This window comes from Acanthaster planci, linkage group LG06 (assembly GCF_054643075.1).
Source record: "Acanthaster planci isolate LZ-2023a linkage group LG06, COTS_SCS, whole genome shotgun sequence".
NCBI classification, from domain to species: domain Eukaryota; kingdom Metazoa; phylum Echinodermata; class Asteroidea; order Valvatida; family Acanthasteridae; genus Acanthaster; species Acanthaster planci.
In genome coordinates, this window is record NC_141782.1 from 4505189 (window position 1) to 4532123 (window position 26935).

General features: G+C 39.5%; 1 protein-coding gene across 4 annotated transcripts; it reads right to left on the minus strand.

The window, feature by feature from the left end:
* On the minus strand, nt 1-26755 carry LOC110988994 (uncharacterized). 4 transcript variants are annotated; one of them, XM_087138470.1, is made up of 8 exons: nt 26560-26755; nt 12210-12378; nt 11676-11787; nt 7983-8107; nt 7086-7297; nt 4841-4944; nt 4125-4371; nt 1-2890 (listed from the first exon to the last, which is right to left on the minus strand). In XM_087138470.1, exons 4-8 carry the CDS (start codon nt 8096-8098, stop codon nt 2634-2636), a joined length of 936 nt encoding a protein of 311 aa, XP_086994596.1. In that variant the 5' UTR covers nt 8099-8107; nt 11676-11787; nt 12210-12378; nt 26560-26755; the 3' UTR covers nt 1-2633. The 4 variants fall into 4 exon arrangements, with proteins under 4 accessions (XP_086994596.1, XP_022108725.1, XP_022108724.1 ...); XM_022253033.2 differs by lacking the exon at nt 11676-11787 and having other exon boundaries at nt 26560-26754; XM_022253032.2 differs by lacking the exons at nt 11676-11787; nt 12210-12378; nt 26560-26755 and adding an exon at nt 9001-11657.
* Nucleotides 26756-26935: the final 180 nt, after the last annotated feature.

A 26935-nucleotide genomic window follows, 5' to 3' on the forward strand; every position in this document is an offset into this window, starting at 1 on the left:
TACTTTTCATTTTGATTTTATTACAGGTCATCACAGATGCATAGAAAAACAGATGTCGAAGACTGAGCTCTTCGTTTTCTTCATGTATTGAAATCGGAGGATTTGGGACTGTTCGGGATAGCTATACGTGTAACTGCAGTGTTTTGCATAAGCCGAAATCAACTAGCAGTACAAAGAACGGGCGATACAAGCTAGCTTGAATTGGTTACAACAAGCTTCCAATGAACGTAATATTATCCCGTTCTGCAATTGTTTACAAAATGGTGTTTGCGATGAATAGCGCCCTCGATGACTGAATGAACAGATTTAAAACGATCACTAGGAAAATGCCAAAACTTGACTATATATTCGTAATGTTCTTGATAAAAACAAAACAAATTATTGGTAAATCCTGCCCTGTCTTTTTTGAGGATGGATCGGGCAGTGGTGTGGTTTTTATAAACATCTTTCAAAATAATACTTGTAGTAAATAATATACAGTTCCCTAAATATAATGTTTAAACTGGAAGTTAAAGCGTGCAGTTAGTTCCCATTTTTAATACTTTACATCGTGAACTGAGATACAACACGTTTTATTAATTTTTTTCAGTAAAAAAAATGAATACAACCTGGGCAGTACAAGATATCGCATTGAGGTTAAACACAATACAAATGATGTTAAATTTGGGAAAAACTGACTGTAAATAAAGATTGTATTACATCCTGTTTTTACAAATCCGATTGAGATCTAAATAAAATGTCTAATCATAGGTTGATAAACGGTCCTTCACAAATGTAATTCTCCCATTTACCCTGAAAACATCAATACAAAAACTTTTTTTAAATGAACGTATTAGACCTAACTATGATCAATTTGATGGCAGTGTTTTATATTTATTCAGACTGAGTATATACGCATAGTTATGAGAAATATTTATGAAAAGCACAAGACGACAAGCATAAACATATAAAATAACATTTTCAAGCCAAAAGGGCATTCAAGATACACATTTTATAATTTTTCTGGATGTGTTTGTGAGAAATAAGGTGAACACGTTTAATCATTATGGTTTTTATCGAAAAACCTCTTACAATAGGGCATTCTCAAGCGAGAAGAGATGATTGTAACGACGTGACCTGACATATAATTACTTAAAGGCAAAATAGAATGTCTGAGCCTGTTTGATATATAAAGGGACCATAAAGGTGCCTGTTCGACAAGCACTCGTGCATAGTGAAGGAAAGTGTCAGAATATGCCTGTTTAACACAGTAGTTTATAAGGTTGTAAATTAACTACCCTCACTTCACAATATATACGTATATATGTCTATATATATATATATATCTACTAAAAATGAGGTAGTTAATATTCAACGGAGTTTCTTCTATTACTGAATTTGCCTTTGTGCCCAAATAATCACATAACTATAATATATAAGCGGTTATGTGCGTTGCCTGGTGTATTATATCCTTAGTAGGTTATTATAGAGGAGTCTGTCACTCTTGATAAGTGACTGCTTATTACCTTGTAACTGTTTTAATTGAACAGCATCCCCCAAATAGCGAACCATTGTGTGACATTTCAAAGACATTATAAACTGAACTATTATGTTACTCATATCTATTCTCTATAAATAATAATATGAACTTAGTCTGAGTTTTACAAAGGAGGGTACACTGACTCTGAAATTTAAAAACTTCAATGAAGAATAAATCTTTCTAAAAAGGAGGAATAGTTGCAAGAATGTTATCTTGCATCTTCCTGTCGTTTCCATTAAGTACATGTATCACTGTGATAGATCAGTTATCTGTTTATAATACAAGTTACACACTGTACAATCATTTTATTTTTGCAACATTAAGGCAAGGGCAAAATGAAAGTTGAGTTTGTACAGTATTTACAACACAGGAAAAAGATAACCACTCTTAAGCTTTTGATATAACCTTGTCAGTATAAAACAACTTTGTACACTGTATAAAAGTAAAAAGGGACTTTTAACTTCAATAAAATGCTATACATAATACACGTGATTCCCCAAGACAACTTCTTTTTCCATGCCTACACTGGTCTGATGGCAGGGAAGATGACGCAGGGTTTTGCAAACGGTTTATCGATATTTATAAAATAAGTGATGTATATGTACAAAAATGAACGTATTTGTCTTGTGGGCACGCAAGAGATCCAAAAGCATTAAAGACAGCATAGTGGTCCTGTACAGAGGTAAGTGACCTCCGAGTCCCATACTTTGTTTTGATAAAGCATGCATATTGTCATTCGCCCCCAAATGGCCGTGATGTTTGAACGTACAGTAAACTTCTGAGGGTAGGATACTGTTGTATGTCTCTTTCAGCACAGCTACTACAGTCAATAAGTTCTACCAGCTGTATAGTATGTGTATTTACGTTCACCCCCACCCCCATAAAATGAGACTACTCGTATTGTGATGACATAGGCCTATATGATGGAAAATTTGTAATTCAATGGTTGTGGATATCCCAAAGTCCAGGAGTATTTTCTTTAAATAAATATAACTCATGCTGGGATGTAATCAATTAAGATACTGAGCACACTCCAATTAGAATGTATTAGCCTTTGATGATACTTGCAGTGTTCCGGCAAGTTCATATTGCTGTATATTTAATACGGCGCCCTCTATTTGCCGTACTTGGCGCATATTTTGACTCGTCGGTGTTGCTTGGCTAGGAACTTGACGGCTCTCTGAATATGCGACAAGTTCGGGTCACTGCACCGCCTTGTGCTCTTGTGTACGCAGTGTCTGTACTTGACCAGACTGTGGCAAGGGTCTTCTCCTTGTGCTTGTAGTGCGGCAATAAACACGTTATTGCATGGCTTCATTGTTGACACAATGCAGTTCTGTCTCCTTGATCTTGACTTAAAACGCTTGAATTCTATTGTGGGAAATATAATGATTTCATAAAAATTCAATATCATAAAAATTATGCTCATGTGTTGGATAAGCAGGATGAATGGCATGTAGGATGTGAATTATATTCTGTGCATTCAAATATGCAGTAAGACTAAAAGACCTCCGGTTTATGGTCAGCCCGAGTTTTTATTTGGTATAATAAGATGTAAAAAAAACTGTAAAACTTGCTTGGTCGACTAGAATCCTGCTACTGTGTAATGTTAACGTGTTTCAGAAGGGGGAAAATGTACAGTAAAGGAGCCCCTCCAGGCCCCCATAGGGCCTACATTTAGTCGGTCACTTTCCTTTTTTCAGGTGACGTCATTATATCAAACATTTATATCTGGGAACCAGACAAACCAGGTGGTCTTATGCCCTGTGTACATCTACAAGCTGAAAACGCTTTTAAATAGTACGGTCAATGGCGTTGGGGCAGTCTACTTCATTGTTGGCAGCGGTGGTACATACGCACATTGGTGATGGACTTGCGCGTTATACATGTACATACATGTACATCATTTTTAGGGGAAAAAAGTGAGGGCAAAAAAAGGTTCGTGGCCGCACCACTTTTCGAGCCGACCCCTGACCAGAGACTGGAGGTGTTTTTGCTTAATGGAGAGATTATGATGCTTTACTTTATCTTTCTCCACAGTCTGAAATCACAAACATTGCTGGGTAAGTGGATTTTTATTCAAGTGTTATCATTTGATTTGAGCTGTTACTTCACACATCAAGTGTTCAGCCTCAAACAGCCGGTGCTGAATCTGCACCATCCTCCCTCGACTTTTTTTTCGATATTGCTAAAGTCCTTTTGTCTCAGAAGCTGAGCCTTTAGGATTTTTAGAGTAACTCTTAGCGGTCTTTTTTTACACCAATTTTGTGAAAATCGAACATATTATTGTTGCGCAGCACCCATTTTTCCCGAAACAGGTCAGCCAAAAATACGTATTTTTTTCAAACTGTGGTGCTCAACGTACGCAGGCTGGCACGCGTGTAGCCTTGAACTTTAAATGGCCCTAATAGCAAAACCAATTTACGTTTGTAATGATAAGGAGTGCCATGTATGCCAATTTTAAAAAAATTGAGCGTGACACAGGTGAGCTCTAAGGACATGCGGAACCATTCCCCCCGTGAGAGAGGCCAAAATAACCGGGCTCTTTGAGGGTTAAGGATACTAGACATTGGAATGATTAAGCACTGAATATTTCAAACCATACCCCTTTTTATTGATCTGACTTGTCTGACGCCTCTGGGTTCTGACACTGATCTTGACGATGCCGGCGTGTTACTGATGAAGGCTGTCACTGATGGCCTTACCCTGGGTGACATGTCTTGGCAAAGTGCCCTCTTGAAGCGTCGCAGAAGCCCATCTACTTGTTCATTTAATACTTCTTCTTCCTCACGATCTTTCTGGGACACCATGGTGCATGTTGCCCTCTCACTTCTGATGCAGTCTCTGTAGATCTTGATGAAACAAAAATTGTTACAGGAGTGAAGTGATGTCACACTCATGAAGTGATATTTTCCTATCTGACTATTGGAAATACAGTAGACATTGCAATGCATTGAATAAAATATGCCGGCCTCTGAAGAAATCGATATTCTTATATAAAGCTACTCTCCGAACTTATTGGATTGGATTCGCTACCTGCTTCTAAAACGAAATGTATATTTCGATTCTGATATGGCTTAGCATATATAAATTATTTGTAAACTGGCTCGGTAAGGGTTCTTTAAAGAATCATACTTGCCCTTGGTCCAAACATGATCAGGTGTGATAAGCAAGTAGTTCCTGTTACTAATGATGTTCGAGATCAATAATTGTTTTTATGATTAGAACCTTCAAAATAACAAGGAAAACTCATGCCCAAAACCAGAACATGTAGTTCAAAACAAATATCAATATTGTGGTGAACGGTTCTACAATACTCACTGGCAAACAATGGCACATGACATCTCCTTGCTTGTTGCCCCATTTCCGAACTGCATCGATAAACTCACTGCTGCAGGTTCTCATAATTGAAGCAATACAATTTCCTGGAATGTGGGTAAATCGGAAATATTTAATGACAAATGTCGGTTTAACTTATCGGAGGAAATAGATGCATCAGAAGCCATAATATGCAGTGATGCCATGTCCCTTTTAAGTGCAACCGAACTACATGAAGTATGTGGACTATTAAGATTAATCAAACTACGCAAGAATCCGTGAAACTCAAGCTGATGGACTAGGCGTATCAGGAGAAACAGGGAACCGCCTTAATCTGCTCACAAAGTGTCCTGATTTAATTGCAGAGTCAGATCTTTTCGCGGTACGACTGACAAATAATTAGTTTGCGTCGTATGTATGGAAATGGATTACTTCAGACAGCCTGCATAGCAACAGTGTATCGTTCACCCCGAGTCCTTTCATAGGTTCTTTTAAAAGTCCAGTTATAATTCTTTTTACAAGTCAAGTCGTAACTTTAGAAACAGTAAAAACAGCAACATAACTTTTTCATTCTTTGGTTTTTCAAAGGTCTTTTCATTTCGAATCATGTAACTTGACTTAGACTGGATGACCTGTGATGGACCTGAAGGGACTTGTGACGGATTCGACTACAACAACAGTCCCAAACACGATACTTGAATTTTAACATTTTACATGTATAAAACTGCAGATATACTATTCAGGGATACTAGTAAAACGGGGGATCGGGAAATCCTTACATACGTCTCGAATAATTTAGTAACATGTTCCGTTTTATGGTATCTCGTTAAGTGCTCTTCTCGGAGTCAGATCTGTGCATTTTTGTTATTCCTTTTGCAACTGAGCACTATACATTTCTCTCAATCTTTGTAAGCTGTTCCTTCGCTTTAAAAAGGCCAGGATGTGGCAGGATGTCTTAATGCTTTCTCATTGGCCGGTTCTGCCTGGCCAGAAGCGGAACGTGACACGCCCACCTTATTCTCAACAAAACACGGTCGTAACGCATCGCTACCTCTCACAATGGTATCCTGTAATTCCCACAGTTCTTAGTTGATGGGGGGTCTTACTGCCAGATGAATGACGAGAAAGATGCCACATGTGAACGCTTGCAAATCGATATGCGCCTTGACCGCATAGGAAATTGTCGATTCGCCCAAACGACCAAGAACAATTCGAATTTGCTGTCTGGCTGGTCATAAGAAGGTCACGTATTAACGGTTGACTGAAACCCATACACGTAATGCTTATTAACAACGCGCACAGGTTTGGGTATGGTGCCTAGTCGTAAGAGTTGAACATAACTATTCCAGAACCGGGAATGTCATTTCCATCACGCAATTAGTTAACCTACCACACACAACTAAAACAGCAGGTAATAAGCGAATATGGGTCGATAAAATTCGTCCAAACGGAAGAAAGGATATCAGGCGAGCCTAAAGAGTCTGAGCCTGGGTACCACGCCACATGATTCAGATGGCAGAGTCATGACGAAACAAATGCATCTTTTTGACAGTCCTCTTCCAAACATGAGTAGACTATCAAGTATCAGTAACACAATTCATAGATGGTGGCTGGTGAAGTATTTGAATGAGCTGGTGGTCCACTGTGATGAATAGACCGAAATCCGACCTCACATGTCGCTTTGCACTCTTTGCCATGATACTAAACAAAATAACCCTTCAAGGTGAGCCAAACATCTCGGGGTTTTCTCTAACTCTGACTTCTCACTCCTTGTACAAATGAGTATTTTCAAGCCCCTCTTTAAGATATTTGGTGGGTGTTTGGGGCCAGTGTCTAAGAGGACTGCTGACAAGAATAATTATTTCAGCCAGTATTTCAACGAAACACTGTCAGTGGGAGGCGCCCTCGATTTATCAGAGGCAGAGCTGTGTAAAGAGTGGCTCCAACTTCAGACTTAATAAAATAAATAAATCAGTGCATCTGGACAGTGCGACTAAGTAGCTATTTTCTCTCACATTTTTGAAGTTACACAAATACCTTCTTTGCCTCAAATTTAAACAATTTAACTAGCTTAGCTGTATTATTACCCCCGTAGTCCTCTTTTTCAATGTGACACTGTCTGTGCTAACTTTTTTTAATTTGACCACTGCTGCTAGAACATGTATAGGCTCCTTTATTGGTGGCTGAGAAAGTGGTGATAAAATGTAGGGAAAATACCACAATTTTCTGATAAAATATTGACTCTTACCTTGAGGCTTGGGATCATCATGCTGAACTCGTGAGGTGAATTCACTCAGTGAAATTCTCCCGTCTTTATCCCAATCAAAGTTGTCGAAGATAAGTTTAGATTTGATATCTGTCATGCCCGGGTTTGCCTTTCGGTACTCTTTCTGTGTAATAAATCCATTTCCATTCTTGTCATTTAATGCAAACACCTCCGCAGGAAGAAGGGGCAAGTAGCTGACAAACAAAACAAAAGTTAAGTTGTTAAATTTAAATAGTGAGAGATATGAAATGATACAAACACATCGATTTTCTGTTTACTGTGACAGTCGCGATTAAGGAATTTTTTTTGGGGGGGGGGCTGCAATACTGCCTGAACACTGTTTTGATATAAATAACCGCAGTGAAATTTACCTGTGAAGATGGTGGCTCAGATCAAAATTTTCCCCCAAAACGCTACAAATACTGTCAAGGTGCATTGGATTTAAAGGAAAGTATATGCATGCCCTAAATAAAGACGGCACTGGCAAGATGGTCACTGATTATCCTTCTGATTCAGCTAAGTGTTACGGACTCCTCTTACTTTTCACTCGTCTTGACCGCCCTTTGGAAAGGAGAAAGGCGCTGGGAAGGGCAGAAGCCCGTTCCCAGAAGTTTATGAAGTATGACACAACTAATGAAATGCGAAGTATTTTAATAAATAACCTTTAATAACCCTTCATTAATCCTTTAAAGGGTTACTTGATATCCTAATCAATACATGTACATCAATGCAGCCCAAACATAAGTATCGACTTGTGTTAAACTCTATCCAGTGATTACTGGGGGCGGATGACGTTATGCATTGTGAAATTACTGTCGTCCAAGCGCCCTGTGAGGGTGAACTCTTATTTAACTAAAACGATCGAAAACTGCCACTCACTCTGCACTACTTTGGTAGTCTGAGGAACTCGAAGAGTAATCTTCATCTACGGGAATAGAACTGGCACAAACGGGGAAAAGACAAATAAGGCAAGTGATCGCTGTAGCATGCATCATGACGGGGATCTGTAACCGAACCAAAGAATCAAGAATACTGATCAAATGGTTGTATTTGCAATGTAAAAACAAAATCAATATATACATCCATTCTTGGATTTTGTGGCCAAAATCTCCATCCTGTCTGCATGATTTAGCCTGGAGAGCTTATGCATAATAGACAAGCCGAAGCTATCAACCTGCGCTCGCTCCACTGACATTGAAGCTTCGAATCCAGTCAAGTAAACACCTGTAAATGCAGTATGCAAAATGACACGATAATCTTCGCGGGTAACTTTGTTGAATTAATCAAAAAATAATTTAGAGCTGAGCAAATTATAAACCCAAATATTACATTACATACTTTGTACCTGTATATATGTGAAAGATGTTAACTTACGTTTAAAAACAAGTCTACTTTGTTAAGCAAGACTTGTCACACTTTTCAAAATTTCAAATTTCGGGGATACCTTTACACATTGCTGTGTCTCTATATTACTTCGTTCTGTTTTGAAATCAACACATGAAAATACATTTTTTTAATAAAATAGAAGATTGCTTCACTTGTAGACAACTGCATTGTATTATACCTGATCTCACCCAAAGTTTCGGATATCAAATGCTTATTGTGTTGAGTGACTGATAGTTCCCTCGGCATCGTGTTAAAAATTAAAATGAAATATGGTAATTAACAGCTAACAAGTTGGAGTATTCATTTCTTTTGATCGGAATTCGGAAAATATCATCGAAAAATTATTGGCAACTGAGATTTAACCAATCCCTTTTAGTATGTCCTTTCACACACGATTAACATCAGCCTACAAACAAAATTCTCCCTTTATTAGACAGTTGGTACAAGCGTTAATTAAATTAGAGCAAACACATCAAAACAAGGCTAGTTAACTGTCATAAGTCGCACTTACGCTTTACACGAAGTAGCAAGCCAAGGCAATATAAATCTTCTGATTCCAAAGGGAAAGCAGCAACAAGTAAGTATTCGAGCTGTATCTCAGTTAAACTCTCGAAACAAAAATGCGTGGTGTGTAGTACCGTGAACGTCACTGACACATTATCCGATTGAGATGTCTGCACCAGCTGTCAAATTTATTGATAGTATCCCGTCTATATCCTCTTCTGGCCCGTCAAAGCTCAGTGTTTCACTCCATGTACTAATTTTACAACTCTATTTTGACAGGAATAGGCCTATATACGGGACCTTCCCGCTGCATGCAGTTGACGGCTATGTTTCGTGTGTGACTTCGTTTGACGGGAGGTAAACAGCGGGTCACTGTAGTCCCGCCCACCAGCAGGAGTCGAATAAATGGAAGAAAAATGACAACAGCTAAATCGGTTAATAGAGATCTTTGGTCCATGTTGATTGATTGACAACGCAGAGCTATGCGCATGCGCATTTATACCTGGGTAAACGGCATGGTGACTGTAGTAACCGTTACGCACAACGCACAGGGGATTCAACACGTGGGTAGGATGACATACAGCGGCACTGACTTGGGCAGATAAACAATAAGAGCAGTGCAACCATCCGTTACAATCTCTGATTGAACCCTTCAAGCGCAACCAACAAGCTCACCTTCACTTTTTTCAACCAACTTCGATTTTAGGCCTCAGCAAAAGAAATAACAATGGTTGCGTTAGATACGATCGCTATGGTGACTCAACTAGCAACAGTAGTTAGAATCAGGATCGCCAAAAATACTGGGAAATGACGTGCTGTATTGTAAAATATTGTACAAATTGAGCGGGAGGATTACAGAAAATGGCACCTCTGTTTAATATGTTCCGGGGAAGAAGTGAGCATGAAGTGGTTTTGTTTTTATTGTTAATCCAACGTTGAATCGTTTTTCGGCGCAACTGTCAGTAAAGAGGAATTTTACGCATTGAATCTGAACGCGTTTTACAACATAACGAATGCAAATGAATGTACATGTTTCCAACATTTTACTGCGGAAATACTGACAGATATTTTGATGCAAGGTAAACTCGGTTAATAATATACACACATTGACCCCCAGCCGTAAGGTTTTTATTTATCTTAGTCAATACAACAATTACTACGGAACATTCAAAATCATTGTTAAATGCGGAATCCGAGGTCTATTTTGCACATGAAATCCAACACAGGGCACATGTTGCACCATCAACCACAGTCAGCTGTCCTTCCTTCAAACTGCTTGCAAAGTTAACATCGCCGGGTGTGTATGTTGAAGTCCAGTCAAGCTGAACTGGGATCGCTTCAACACTCGAGAAAAGTCTATGCCTACGTTAACACAATAATAGTGAAATAATACTAGCAGAAAAATAACAGCGGTCGTCAACAAGTCGACTGACTCAGCCACAATAACAGAGCAAAGTTTGATCAGGACACCTGCTCTTTTTATACGTGTACTATAAACGGACTGAACTGCCAAACAAATGATCCAACTATTGTACACTCACACAAGGGATAGACACGCAGTTATAAAAGTGAAGCTTGACAAATTGAACCCAATACGGCATGTTCTTGTGTATTCTGAGTATATGTAACGACGTTTGAACGTCCCTAAAGACAAAATTAAACTTTAAAATGGAATTTTTAAAAAAGATTATCACTCCTTGAGTCATCGGAATGCACGAAACCCACGTATTCAGAGCGAAATTCAGATGAAATTTCTCGAAATTAGGGTAAAGTACACTAGCCCCTAAAACATCTTAAAATCATTCTTTACGACGAATGAAGAACGACGTAACAGTTAAGTTTCTCAAGACTGCAACTTTCTGATTCATTTCCGTCATTCATCAGTTGCATGCATTATTTTATACTGAAGGCAGACAATTAGTATTTATCTTGACTCTACGATGTGACGCGGGTGGTGTTCTAATGCGATTCTGCCATCCTTGGTAATATTTGCACACCTGGTACACTCGAGATACACGAGCATTCCGTTAGATTGATAACGAAATCTCCCGCCTTTTTAGTTGGGTGGTAAATACGGCATGCACCCAGACATATTCCGGAGACGGCAATCGTATGATTCTATCCATGCAAGTAAACACTTTACCAGGGCAAAAAGCCGCTCACACCTGCCTGCAGATCAAAGTGCTTAATCACCACTCATGCTGTACTTCTTAATTACATAAAGTTCTCAATTTATGGAAAAAATCGACAGAATGAAAATGCTAGTTGGCTCGTTGCCAATGTTGTTAGTCTTATTTACATAATTTTGATCGTGGGTCACAGTCTAAAACCCTCATATCCAGTGAGCATGTAGTTACCTTTTTAATCATTACCATTTCGATCTAACTGATCGAATGGCGTACGTTTCACATCCTCAAATGCATCCCATTAGTGGATCTAGGATTTTTTCGAAGGAAGGTAAGTGTGTGGTTGAGGTCAGCGCACATAAATTGAAGGACTCATTCACTGAACCTAAAAACCCGTGCCATTGTGAAACGTGTGGCACAACTGCGTAACATAATATGCAAGGGAGTTGCAGTCTTTAAGGATTATGCACACAGGTAAGATTGGACGGACAGAAGAGGGAGTGTGATTAGCCACATCAGTCAACCACTCCCAACCCTCACTCCCAAAAATACTCACCCTGTTACTTGCTCATGTTAAGTCTGTTGAAAAGAGATGTTTCATTTTCCCTGTGTCCCCTTTTTGTTCCAATAAAAACGAGAGGACCAACTTCTCACGTGCAAGTTTGAATCTGCCGGTGAAAAAACCTTTCGTAAGTCCAATTAAATCCGATGAATGCCACCATAGGACAAACCACTTTAAACTGAACAAGAATTCTGTAGACATACTGGGGCCCAGGCCCCAGAACCTATGTAATCGTGGTATTCTTCTACAAAAGAAAAAAGGTGTTGCTAAATTTTTCAGAAATTTAAGAACAGTTTTATCTAAAATGACGTGCATGTAGGCCTACCTTTAGCTTTAGAAAATATTACTTCACATTTATGTCCGACAAGTCTGAAAAACCAGTTGCTGTAATCTTTACACACATTCTAAATTTATGTTCTAAAGGTATAGGTCAACATGGTGCCTTTAATCGAATATTCATATCAAATCTAAAACATGTCAAATGAAATCTGAAGTCCTATATTATTAACTTAAAAGTATGATACGAACATGACATAGGCGCAGCTGGCCGAGTGAGTCTCCTCTATATCACTCATGGGCTCATAATCAAATTCGTGCTACATGTTGTTTGGCTGAAGAGACATTGTTGACAAGATAAGTCTTTCCTGAATCTGCCAGCGTGTTGACTCAAAGATCAGGGTACAGTCATTCACACCATCTAAAATGGAAAAAGTAGAGAAAACAATTTCATTAAAGAGGCTCGCTGTAAGAGAGCCACGTGTGTGGCGTGTGGTGTTGATCTGATAAGAGAAGGACAGTACTTATGCCGGGCTATTTTCGGCGACGGTGTACAAACTACGAAAACAAGCCATGCGCCAGTTGTTGACAACTTATGTGGTTAAACCTCTTTGGCAGCGTTAAATTGAAGTGAACATGTATGGGCAAACGTGGACTCCAGACCCAAAACTATGGATATTTATTAAAATGTCATATTGTTGTCCTAACGCTGGTTGATGAAACTATGTCTGCTGCCTCTTATGGATTTTTATTTTGAACAAAAAGCCACCCCACATCTTTGTAAAAATGAGATGTTCACATTATCAATCACGAGTTCAACTCTACAAGCATTTGTCACTACTGAGCTCAAACCTTTTTTAAAAATACTCCATCCCATGAAACAAGTCAGAATGATTTTACCACTTTTAAATCAAGCCAACTACGACCTTAACCCCGAGAGGCGCCACCCTGCACATTGTCCTGGAATTTCTTCTGTTAAACTAAAAGAAGTGTCTTAATATGCTATGACACAAATTTGTGCAATTTGGACATACTCTGGCAAAGTATCAACTTTTTCACGTAGTTTTACTTTTTCATATCCTGCAAAGCACTAATTCAAGGCTTGTGATTTGAAGTTCTAATCACCTCAACAACACTTTTGTCCGATTGGAATGCACCTTTGATGTGTAGGTCCTTTTAAGGCTAAAGTACAGGATATTCACAAGGGTGGACCCAGGGGTAATGTGGGCCATGTCCCCAGAAGGGAACCTTCTTGCGAAAAAAATAACGTGGCCTGTTTCATTTCACTTCCTTTCAAACTGAGTGTAAAAATCCCCCAAATGTAGCCTTGCCCCTCAGACAGGACATGAAAGGTTACATAAAAAAATCTTCGAAGTTTTTGGCCCCACAAAAAGTCCGCCTCCCCCATAAAAATAGTTCTGGGTCTGCCGTTGGCTATTAACGTCATTAAGATCTCGTTTTGAGGTTTTCAATTATTACATTGCAATGTATAACATAAAGTGCATGTTTGTTGGCCATTTCAAAAAGGCACAATGAAAAAGTAATTAAAACATAGTTATTGCATAAAACTGTATTCTCTAATTCATTAAGTATATCTTCTAAACTGACGAAGCCTATTTTGTGTCCCACTCGAGGCATTCAGTGAATTGAAAAAAATGGGCATTTTAATTCACTAGCAAATTTTGACACCGATGTTGTCAATGCCCAAGGCTAAATTCATTCGTGCTCCTCTTCTGGTTTAACCTCAGATTTGATCCACAATCAATTGAAGGAATTTGTTTTAATTTTAATAGGGCCTATAGCAGAATCGACCAGATTTCAATTTATAGGCTACTGCTTGTGGTGGAATGTGATTCTTAACGTTGTATTACAGGTTATTCTTAGTCGTGATGTAAACCAGAAAGTATGTGTTTTACAAGATGTTGATTCACCCGTGTCTCCCCACAGGATATTACTGAGGAATGTCTGAACCCTGCAAAAAGTAAATCCTTAACTTTATATATATGTATAAAACCCATATTACTATAATTATTACTATTATTATTTCCCCGAGGAGCAATAATGTCTAAACGGTGGAGCCTGCCGTAAAGAGGCAGTCAACCTCAATAAGTAAAAGGTCCTCCCAACTGTAGCCGCTTACAAAACAGAGTAATTTCCAGCGGCTCACTATCAGAAAACATCTTCAAGAATACAAACAGCCACCCTGAATGAAAAAACACATAATGATACCTGGGGAGTCAGTTTCTTTCTTTCTTCATTTACCGCATGCCATTACACATTGTGGTGTTTTACCTTCTAGTTCCAAAAGACATCCGCCCATTATGCCCATTCATCTGAGTTTCATCCAACCCTCAACGTTGAGCAACAAACAACTTTCTATTTGTCAAAAATAAACAAACAGTCTTGGGTCTAATTAACAGGAACAACTTATTTGCTAAATAATTTCACGCGTGCCTTCCCGTCGTTTTTACTGTCTCCTTGTTTTTGTGGTAGGTCCTTTTGAAATGCGAAGTGTGGCGTTAACAAGCTGAATGTACACAGGCCAGATGTATAAGTTACATTACACAAACAGCTGATTTCAGGACTTTGGAGCTCTGCTTTTTCCGTGAGTTCATGAAGTAATCTGGTGCCCGTGTTTTGCGACACATTCCAGTTAGAACTAATGCGGACAACGACCTTACTGACAACTTATCTATGACATCTTCAGCACTGAAGATGCGTCTAGCTTGAGGGACAAGTTACAAAACACCCTTTCCATAAGACAATTCAGCATGTTACGCTGAATACAAGTTAAATGAAAGAACTAATGAGATCAGCAATTCCGAAATCGTATTTAAAGCTTGATTGATTTTGAATGCAGTGATTATTGAACATTATTGAGGAAAAGGCTAGGCCGGATGCAGGCATTGTCCCCTGCTAGCGCGCGAATCTTGGACTTCGGACTCCTCTGTATATTCAATCTGCACGCCTAAATAGGCTTACTCATGGTTCATCACATTTCAACAATATTGGGCAAAGTCGCAATTACGCCTTGGCTACTTGGTCGAAATGGAATCGTTTTGATGTAAATGCCCCCAACAAAGATGTTTGCAGGCTTCAACCCTGCGTGTCTTCAGACAACAGTGGGAGAATGGACTTCGAAAGATACAGGTACACTACATCATGTACACGGAAGGTTGTTCGTAGCTCCATGGTATTATGTACACATTTCACGGTTTCCTTTTGGACATACATGTACATATCTCAGTTACGCAGGATTTCGCGGGGGTGAATGGGGAGGTAATTCTGAGAAGTTTTAAAGAAGTGCAATTAGAGTATAAAACAAGGCTTCCGATCACATCACATAGGCCTATCCTACAAATGATTTTGGCCATTTATGTTCCTAATATATAAAAGCAAAATTATTTTGCCTTGGAGACTTCGGCGTTTAATTCAATTTCTTCATGTTGAATTTCGTGTAAATGCATATGTTTCAACACAGGTCAAGATATTTTATAAGAATAATACTGCTAAATTAACAATTCATCAGCACAGAGCATGGTACCATAATCGATAAGCCCTTGTCTTTATAAGACCCAGATTCACCGAGACCTTACGTATGTCACCCCTCCCCCGTCGAATAACTGGGGTGAAGCGTCCAGGGGCAGATCGGGGGGGGGAGTTGAACACACATAAGGTGTGGCTTGCATAATTTTAACCGAAGGAATAGTTATTCGCCACGGCTACCCCTTCAAACAAAATACATCAGAGGCGCATGGCGTCTATGACATGTCTGAAGGTGCCTGGATTGTCTCGCAAACGTCCACTTTATGTAGAAGCCTTTTACGCAAAACAAATGCTTAATGTTAAGGGATAAGGTGCTGGATGTGTTGCTCTTCAAATGAAATCACGTGACACGAGCCATGGATGACGTGCGCCGGCTTTCGTGAACTGTGTTTTGAGGTACATCATAACACTCTCGGTGAATGAGGGTAAACCAAAAGTCCATGCTGAAAAATATTAACTCGCGATGGAAATTCAGTCGGTGGACAATCTGAGTGTTCGAATTTTGTATTTTTGTATTTTCATCTCATGTGTCGTCAGCCTGATTTGCTGATTTTGTTTGACACGAAAGTTTCCCACCCAAATTTGGCGCCAGACTCCATGGTTTTCAACAATTGTGTGTAAGCTGGAATGAAACCAATGTATTATATGTATTTAAAGTTCATTCAATATTTCCAAATAGGTCACTTGGGAGACATTTTGTGGTAAATTTTTCGACATTAGGGAGACATCGGTCATTAGGGACACATTTCAATGTGTCCCTAATGAGAGATGATAGATTAGGGTCTGAAAGGAAAACATGCAAAGTTTGCTTAAGATCGGATTAGGGAGTATTGAATTATGGGTAAAGTTTGAAAAATTTTGTGCACGTTCCTATGGGAATGTCTCCCAAGTGACCCATTTTCGGTAATATGAATCTGTACTGTTATAGTTAACTATAGTTGCAGGCACGTAAACTTTTTAGGCTACTGTACATTTTTGCAGGCATTCTGGAGCCATATATGAATTCTGTGGAGTATAAACATATTTATAGTCCGACTCAAATCCAGTCCATTCGTGAATACCCCCACCCATCCACACACATGCACCCAAACCTGTTTTGTATCCAAAGTGTGGACATTCCTTTGTTTTCCTGTGGTTAAGGAAACTTGAGGAAAATTCTAAGGAAACTTGAGGAAAATGCTCCTTTTTCTCCCACTAGGATAACTTCTTCGAACTGGATTTTTGATGATGTTTTCTTGGACTGTTCCTGTTCATTTTGCTAAAGATAACCTTGATCCAATAATGCTTCTTAAACTGTTTTTCAGAGAGCGGAAAACATTACATTACTCTACATACCCTACATTATGTGGACATCTTTTGTGCAGAGGTCCACAATATGTATGCCACGACTGCACACACCCGCGCACTTTTTGTAAATGCTGGATTCGCCACCGGAGTCTTACCTTTTGTAGTAAAGAATTTATTTAATCTTAAAACAGCCACATTTTAGTTACATTGTTTTCCTCAAATAAACTTGACTTACTTACGCACGTGAGTTGACCTCAATTCTATGCAACACGCTGAGGCTCATGCCTCGTTTATATGCAATATTACTGAGTGGATGCCAAACAGGCCGGAGTCTGATGTAACCATTATTTTTGCAGGCATCCATTGACGTTTGCTTTTCATTCACAAGCTACATATCTTTCGTAGATACGGCAAATGATTTCTTTCAATGAAATAATAATATCAACCAAGTTGCAAGCGATGGAAATGTACCGGCGTCTTTCCTTTTGGTTCTCTTAAAATCAATATTTCAAAAAAAAGAATTCTTTTGTTCGGACTTCAGAAATATTGAACTGAATCCAATAAAATTAAAATGGATTCCATCCCAGCTCATAATTTTTATGACAAAACGCACACGTGTACCTGCGATCAACGTAAACATGGCAAAAAAAAGGTAAGAACTACAAGTAACGCAATATAAAAAACACTAACCACGCTCAGTTAGGGAAAACTAGCACACACTATACAGTCAACTATCGTCATAGCAAAATTACAGGGATCAGACAAATTATAACCAGAACTTTGTTATAAACGATGTGGGAAAACGAAGAAAAAATGAAGAAAATGGGATTCTTAAAATTTGCTTTTTAAAACAGGATTTTGTTATTATAAAAATGTTCCTTTTTATCGAGAATCGACTGTATCGGGTGGCATATTTAAATTTCAAGATTATCGCAACACAGCGGATAAAAGCACCATAGCCTATTTGGCACGACGATCTCCAGGGTACATTAATTGCTGTTAGCTTAGGAGCCTCCGGAGTTTGTTATCATGTAATTTCAAGATGGCCGACACTCCTGACAAAACGTCACTTTTCTTGTGCTCTTCGGGTCGTAGGAAGTTCAGGCTAGTTGTAAAAACCTGGTTTGAGGCTACAAAACAAACTGAATCCAATTTTGAATAATCCAATACTATCAGTAAACCTACAGTTCACAAAAGTAATATACTATACACAGAAAATGTGTTCTTAAAGGAACAATTAAATACCACAAATTTTCTTAGATTTATATTTTATGTACCTTATACTCTTCTTCAGTGTATGAATTGTTTGAAATCTTTTTGCACTGAAGTGTATGAAAAGTGCATCATTTTGGCAAAGTGTAATTTCTTTCTTTTTATAAAGACTCCATACATAAATCAGATAGCTCCCTTCAAGAATAGGTATAAATAATTCATCAGGTAAACCATAGACCACTTCTTGTTGCACCCTTTCCTGAGTCCTCATGGTTCATCCAGCCACGTCTAAGTACACACAGCTGTTTGCGTCTTGTTGAAGGGTTCCAATAATCAATTTGTTGAATGTAAACCTTCTAAATGCACCTTTGTGTCTCAGTTAATCTTATTTTCAACTTTTGTTTCACTATGGCACTTTACCATCTTTTTGGTTTTCCTGTTACTGAGATTTTTTGAAGTAAGAAATAAGTAAAATCTCCATATTCCTGAGCAAAACTGTGGTGTCATTTCAGGAAGACGCCTCAATGTTACATTTGTTTTTACACAAAAAGTCCTGCATTTTTGTATATAAGTTGACTCAGTTTTCTCTGTTTTGCTGATTCACTGTTGCTTATGTGCATAGCAATAAGAAAGCGTCAGTTCCTCTCTCAGTAATGTTCCAGTTAGTAAATTCTTGGTTCATAATTTGAACAGAAACACTTATACACTGAACCGTGTCTCCTAGATGACTTAGCAGAAACAGCGCCCCCCGTTGCCTGGCAAAGCATTTTATCAAATAGGAAAATAAAAGCAGTTTTCATTCACTGAAGAAAAATGTAAAGTTGAAGAAAAAGTGTATTTTAGAAATATTCATTGCAGCAATACTTCAAATCAACGAGTCGCAGACTAACTACTCGAAAAAAGTTTTTCTCGGAAGAATTTGGGTAAGTTAAGTAAGCACTTTAACATCGTTTGAGGCAATAAAGTACACTGCTGGCGCCGTGGACAACCTTGTCTACAACCCCACCTCAACTACTTCCCTTACTTCATTCAACTGGACTGAACCTCCAATAGAAGACCCTCTAGCACAATGGCCACTCCTTGCAATGCGCCACTCCTGCTATGATTAAGCATGGTAAAGATGTTCTGAGAAAAGCTGTAGAATTTCCGAGTGCGAGATAAATCCTAATCACTATATTCGACCAGCCTGTTTTCCCTGGCTAAGTTCGTACAGCAGAAATGACCAGGCACTCAAGGTGAAAGAATGCATGTAGTTATGCTATGTGCAACGTCTGCACACGGATATGACACCCGGGAGTGTACGTAGGCATGTCTTGACGGTTCTAGGTGGGCTACAGCTCTCATTGAGGCATGGGTAGCTACCTCTGGCACTGCTGACCACCCCCTGAAAGCAGCACACCTAAGAGTCCTACTTTCATGCACTGGGACCTCATCACGAGATACGAAACCCCCATTCTCCCCTTTACAAGGGCTTACAGAGAAAATATCATCTATATGTGGAAGTCTTGAAGGAACTACCACCCACCGCTGTTCTTTGCCTTGGATTATGCGAATTACTCATGAGTGCTTGCCCATTATAAGGGATATGAAGTCCTTGTCCGACACTACAAAGAATGAGTTTGAGAAGCGTTCTCATTGGGCACTTTCCAAGACCACAAACAAATTCTCTATGATCCAACTTGATCATTCTCACAAACAAGAGAACAAGACTGTGAAAGGTTGGCGCTGTTGAGCTCACAAAAAAAAATGTTAATTTTTATGGTCATGATGGATGCTCCTCTGATTAGAGATGGCCAGACTGTTGAATCAGTTTGAAGAAGACCTTCCTGATGATACAGATATCGCAGAAAACTTCCAGCATGCATCATTAGCCGGGTCTCACAGCAGAAACAAAAAACTTCCAGGAACCAGTTGCCAGCCTTTCTGATATCATCAGACGAAGAAGTGTTGGCAATCCCTTAATCCTGGCTGACTTCTGGGATATATTAACTCTCGACAGTCGCAACTACGCAGGTGAGCAAGTGGTAGCGGCATTGTGCATCTTGGAGGACAGGCAAGACACAGTAGATGTACCGTCAGCTACTCGATCTATTGATGACCCAGTCAAGAGGAATTATTTCGTACTATTCAGACAACCAAAACCCAAAGCCACATCTTAGCAAGGGGAGATCAAAGTACTTCTGACCAATGGGACACTCTTTAACCAGTGATACATATCTGTACAGAACTGAGACTTGAACGAGCTCTTTGTATATGAGATACAGTCCTTACCTCTTTCCCTCTCAGACTTTGGCAAGATTCATCATCTGCCAAGCACTAAGTCTGACCTGCTGATATGTCTTGAGCAGCCTAGTTAAATCAGATTATAACTCCAAAGTCCTGGACAGTGCCGTTATCGTACACTGCATGTCTACTGCCAGCGTCATCAGCACCGTCCATAGGTATGCATACAGGATATTCATCCCTTATATAAAAAAGAGAAGCAGCTGCTGGATGCAACGAGGTTGGATGTTGTTTAGGACACATACATTCCAGACAGTTTGAAGGAGTCTACCTGGAGAAGCAGAGGCAGGGTTATGCGCAAGAAAGTGTCAGACTAGACCTAACTAGTAGGAAAGTGGATAGACTTCCTGTGTGACCCAATCGACAAGAAGGAGCCGTTTGTCTTTCAATTTAAAAGGTTGAAAAGTTAGCCGTTAGCCAAAGTCGTACATGTCACATTATAGGATATGCATTTACTGCAATTTGTCAAAATTGGCTGATTTGGCGGTTGGTGATTTATTTAATTTGTGTATCGTTCCAGTAACTTGTTTTTTGGTTGTTTGTCTTTTGGTGGTTTTTTTAAGTCACTGCTTTGAGAAAAATGGAGGAAACAGCAGGTTATTTGTAAACCCTCGTGTAATTTGTCTCGCAAAAATCCATGGGCCACAGGACGTTCCTGAGCATTTACACGTGCACGATCGACCACACAGTCATTGTTCGTTCTCCACGTACGCGTGCGTACTCCGTCAGTCAAAAACCGTCCACACACCCTCAGTGCCCATAATAAAAACTTTATAAATAAACAAATATGATAACTATCCTTGCATTTGGGCATGAGAGTTACTGTTATTGGGGGGGAAAAGAAAACTAAATGTCTCCACATTGGAGATTTTGTTCGAGATGCGGCTTCGGTATAGGGAGCTCCGAAGGTACGGCTATTGGACCATGATTCCAATATCTTAAGGGGTGATAACGAGAAGATATATTCAAGTGAGGTAAACTTCCAAAGTTCCATAAAGAAACTTTAATTTTAAACCAGTCCGAATTCTCCTTTAGACTGTTAGTTATGGTTATACATCGATTTCTTAATTTAGTGAGTTTAGGCCTGCCAAAGGCGTGTTGGCAGTTTGTATGTTACCTGTTCATACAGAATCTTCAAACGGCTCAATGCTTCACACACATTTTTCGACATTTCTGACCGACTGACTGAGCGAGCCAGTCGTTTGAGCTTTATTAACGAGGAAAGAAGGAACTCGTAACGTCATCACTGGTTATGTGCAGCTGCCCCTGTGATAGCGGTTAGCACTGTGACAGATATTGTACGATGCCACTGTTCTTGTGGCAGTCGTTCCGTACAAAACCCAACTTAATGCTTACCGCCATTCAAGGTGACCATCAGGAGTGTCCAGGGAAACGTCAGTGGATTCCTCTACGTGTATATGAAGCAAGAATCTGGACGACCAGCGCACAAACACAGCTGGTGGTTCCTTCTGTACATGACTTTGCTTGGACTAAAGTATCAAGATGCGAGTCTGGATGACCTTTCCAGAACGTGCACAGAGCTTATGAAATGCTCCTGCAAAAGAGTCTGCTCTCACTTGAAATGCAGTAAAGCAAATCTGAGCCGCTCACCACTCTACAAGAGTCAATATACTCCATTGAACATTGTAAAAGGTTGGTTCCTTCAACCGACATCACAGAACAATCAGACAATGCCATTTACTGTACTTTTTTTTAGAAACTATGAAAATTTCTCACACATTGCACTAAACGCAATAGCTTAGTCCCCGTATTGTCAAGTAGTAAATCGAGAACTAATTGGTAACCTACGCAAAATTAAGCGTTGCTTTATTTGCTTGAAGAGTGACTCTCTAATAGTAACGGTGATAATCTTTCCCAACAAACCAGACGAAAGCCCATGAGCATGTACTCAGTGGCACACCAAGCATTGTCGAGGGGGGGGCCTTGGACCGGAATTTACCCCTGAGAAAGAGCTCATGATACCAGCGTCCTCCCCCCACCCACACACCCACAAGTGTGTATTTGCCTGCAACTGGGGACCCCCTATTGTTCCTCTTTTGTTTGTACTTCAACTTTTTTTAGAAGACCACCCATATGTTTTGTACACAGTTGTCAATCGGGGACCCTCTGTCAATCGGGGACCTTATTGTCCTCTATTGTTCAGGGTCCCCAATTGAATGCAGAAACAAACTCAAATATACACAGGGGACTGGGTTGTGCGGTTATTTAAGAGCAATTGCTTTGAGATAGATGTACGTGTATTTATATGTTCTTTTTGTTTGAGAGGGTATAAATGGAAACCTGGTGTCCAACCTCCCAATGCCCCCTGGGTGCGCCGCTGTATATAATATTTCAAAAATGTATTGTTATTATATTATGATGTCCAAACTAACGTTCGAGTAACTAAAATCACAAATTTGGGAACCACCCAGGGCTTTCTGTGAATCCCAGGGCCCGAGAAAAGTGGGGTTTTTTTATTAATGCCGGCAATTTTGAAATTTGGTGTTAAACATCATTTAGAAAAATAACGGAGGGCCCTTGGGCTAACATCAATTAATAGGCCGTAAGGGAGCCTTATGCCAAATGTTGTGCTTTTACCGCCCAGTAACCGTGATTTGCCCGAGCCACCTATTCACTTAGTGACACCATGCACGCTCGGTTTGACAATGGAACATTAGGAATATAAGTGTTGCAAACATAATTGTACAATGTACTTGATAGTCTTCCTCATATACAAATGAGCAGAATGTCAGGCACGTGAGCAAGAACTTGAACGAAGAACGCTTGTTCCATCACTGTAAATAAAAAATATTGCGGATAAAACACGTTTACGATGCTGGTGTAATAAGTTGTGATAAATTAAGATCAAGAATTGCTGCATAGTGTGCTTGGCTTGAAATGCATTCACGTGCTACATGCTTTGGGTCTGCTTCTCTTTTGCATGGATAATGTATCATTTGTCAAAACCAAACTATATCCACATGAAGAGACCGCGTTTCAGGGGATTGCGCCGCACCCATCAATATAACACGCAGCTTAATTAACGGCAAGATTAAGAAATGTAAGCCGGCAGATTCTAGAGTTGCCATTATTGTTTCCGGTGTATTGATAGACCTCTTGCGAGGATAACATTGCCACACACGGACCATATTTGCACAGTAGGATAGGAGCTCGGGCTTACGCTTGATACCGATTGAAACTGTAGGTTGAACTTTGTCACTCGAGGCCATTGATTGGCATAATACGGAGTTTGAGAAGACAATAAGGGACAAGTTCATTATTAGTTACCCATGCATATTTTAAAATGCAAATGTTTAGTTTTTCTATTGAAAAATTAACACACGTTCACCATTTCCATCATTTTGCACTTGTAATAAAACTCAAAATGTTGAGATTTTTTGAAGTCCCCTTGGCACGGATAATTAGTTTCAAGGAAAAAAGGAGGTTGTGACATTAGGTTTTAATTCACATCCCCTTAAATTAGGAACCAGCACATTTAAGACGAAAAAGACGCCTTACTTTTGCAGTTTTGTGATACCTTAATAGTTGGTTTTACACTCATTCCTGACCTGAATCGAATCCGCAGTGCCGCTGCTTTTCCAAAATTAAGCAACAGGGGAGTATACCTTATACTTCGGCATTTTCCCACAATAAAAAAGACATGCGTCATAACCAAACTAGTCCCGCGGTTAATGGCTTTCAGATTAAAGTATTCTCTAGGCACTCTTCCAGCGGATGTTCTTTTCAATAAACTCATAAATCATATAACCCCGAGCAAAAAAAAAATAGTGTTATTATTTGAAGGAGACTATTTTGTGCTTTCCACAGCCTTGGTTCCGGACCAGGGGAACCGCAATTTTTCCTCAACCTCTGATACTTGCGTGCCCCAGTCATGGGAACATAGAGATTAACAATGACTGTTTATACTGTTACAGCAGGGCCCATTGGTCTTCCTGATGATTAATATCTATTCAAGGACAGGTCAAAGAAAAAGAACTATTAGAGAGCCCTGTTCCCGGCGTAATGCTTGAACAATCGGTCGGAGCGAACAACTCCGACATTGGCCGTGCGGGAAAGGAGTGAAGCAAGCGGGGGGGGGCGGAGCAACATTAATGTTGATGGCATTTTGCGTCAGCGAGAGCGTGAAAAATTACGTTTGCGGTCCTTGAATATCCGTGAATTACTTAATATACAGAATTTAACAATCACACATTCCATTCGTATTTAGTCTGGATTTAGTCATGCTATTTAAAGTGTAATTTTCATCAGACTCCGTGTATATATTATAAACACTAAAGTGATATTCAGCATGTACTGGGCCACACCATCGAGATCAGTGTCTTCAATACCGAGATAGATAAGCCACCAACAAAATAATTATGACGGTAGTAATAAAATCCACTCCAAGCGGATCCGTGTGATTTTGCTGCGCCTAGAATTTATCCTCAATTTTTGTGTAGTTCCTCTTCAACCGCCGCGTACATTTGGACGACTGGATATTGGCGTCACGGATGGCTGCACAAGCTATCAACCCATGAACGCACAAAGCTACGCAGTGATTAAAACAAAGCGAGAAATTAATCTATGTCTAGTCTAAATAAATGTAAGTAAATAAGAAAAATTAAGAGTTTGACAGGCAGGGCTTCTTACTTTTTCAGTTTTATATATGTTCACTGTTCTCTTTTAGCAGTGCCACAGCCACAGGTGTTTATTCAAAGACACAAAATTGAAAGAGATAAGAGAATTGCATAGCCTTATAATATCTTTAGTATGTTTGTAGCAAGGTCCCATCAGAATAAAAACAACTTTAATACGGGCGCTTGTGCAATTTGCAGTTGTAGTCAAGTATCGGACCGCGATAACAAGACATATTTTGGAATCGCAAGAAAGACTGCTTCATGAGGAAAGTGCATGGTCGACGGAGTCTTTAAGTATGAAGTTCAGAGTCGCGCGTATTTTATTTTCAAACGGATTGGTTGACATTCTTTGCCTTTTTTCGCCTTGTATTCCTGTGGTAAAACAAAAACAAAATGGCCCCCAGAATGGATCGTTAGAAAGCTTCGAGTGTCAAATACTTTAAAAAATTCACATCATTTAATATTTGGCTTTTATTCACAAGCAGTTTTTTTTAATTAAATAAGTACACTTTAAGGTAAAAACTTGCGTTTCGCAATGGCTGTTATATTTTACGCTCGAGTGTGCCATCTCTTCAAAAAAGAAGTATAACTTTAAAAACACAGTAATCCATGAATGGATTGTAGCGTACAGTCAGTCGAGAAGTGACCCTATTCACAAGTTGGCCATATAGAAATGAAAGCAGGGTTGTTATTTTGTTTATTTTGGGAACCTGAAAATAAAAATGAATGCAATGGTATAAAATGCTAATTTCATTTACGATGATGAATAATTTAAAACCTTATATTTATATCTAAATATCGAGTAACATTTTTAAAAAATGAAAGTGAGACATGGAACCCAAAATAAACTGGCACCATGCCACATTTGAAAGATTACGTTGAAATACGATTGATCCAGGGGACATGATCACAAAGACCTTCCTTATGAATAAGGTATGTTCCTCTTTTCCGAGATTGTACTATTTATTCAAGCAAGAGGGAAACCCCTATAAAAACACTTCTCGTGTTTTACAGCATCCACGAGCAAAATGAAATGGTTAGGGTAACTAGAAAAAAATTGTTAATTTGTCATTCGATATATTCAGTCAGTATTATTACATTTCACCTCTTTCTGGGGGTATTTAAGGAATGTGAATTTAAAGAAACAGTCTATTATAGTTATATTGGTCCCCCACAAAGACGTGTGATCAACACTGTAGGTCTGAATACTATTGAAACAGTGGAATCATCTGGAAACTGGAAATGAAGGGAACCCATTACGGCCACATCGGTCACCACAGCCAGCAAGGCCGCTGTCGCAGCCGCTTTTGGAGAGAGCGGATAAAAAGCAAGTGAGAATACCCGCATTCTACCCCACTCGGTCCAGAAACTAAATGTACATCTTTCACAACTACATTTCCAAAATAAATCCAAGGGCATGTATACCTGTACATTCGATGGCGCACGAGAAACTCTTTTCTGCGAGTGATGCCCCTCATCCCCAGGCAGCACAGCAAGCATAGGCCTAACCCTTCAAATCGTATCGACGTTCCAGATACCCACTTAAGACACACTGAGAGACAGCCTAAATTAATTGTAACTTCCATCTACTGTAAGATTAAAGCCAAATGCAAACTACCAGTGGTAATGAAACTTACGATCTGTGGGATCGGGCAAAATGTCAAACGTAGGCCTACGTTGTTCCAAGTAAGAGGTACGGGCCTGACAGTCAGGCATCACGGGCTGTCGTTTGGTCATATCCTCAGACTCACAACAAACCATTTCCGGAGGATGAATATTACTAGGGTATGAATACAGAAATAATACAAATATGAATTCCATTGAGACCTTGGTTTAATGGAAGCAGTGAGTTGTTGGCAACAGCCCTGGGACAAGGACTGTACCATTGCTGCATTGTGCGAGATCAGCCGACCGTGCAGTGAGTCATCAACAGGTAAAAATGTAGCCCACCAAGGGGAAACCGAACGTCCATAAATGCACATGTTAATTTTACAAAAATGCCAACAGGGTACT

Coding starts and splice junctions, on each gene's coding strand:
- LOC110988994 (XM_022253031.2), bottom strand. CDS start 8,298: ATGTCAGTGGAGCGAGCGCAG. Junction 7,298..7,982: donor GACTACCAAAGTAGTGCAGA/GTGAGTGGCAGT, acceptor TTTGTTTGTCAG/CTACTTGCCCCTTCTTCCTG. Junction 4,945..7,085: donor TGATGATCCCAAGCCTCAAG/GTAAGAGTCAAT, acceptor CCCACATTCCAG/GAAATTGTATTGCTTCAATT.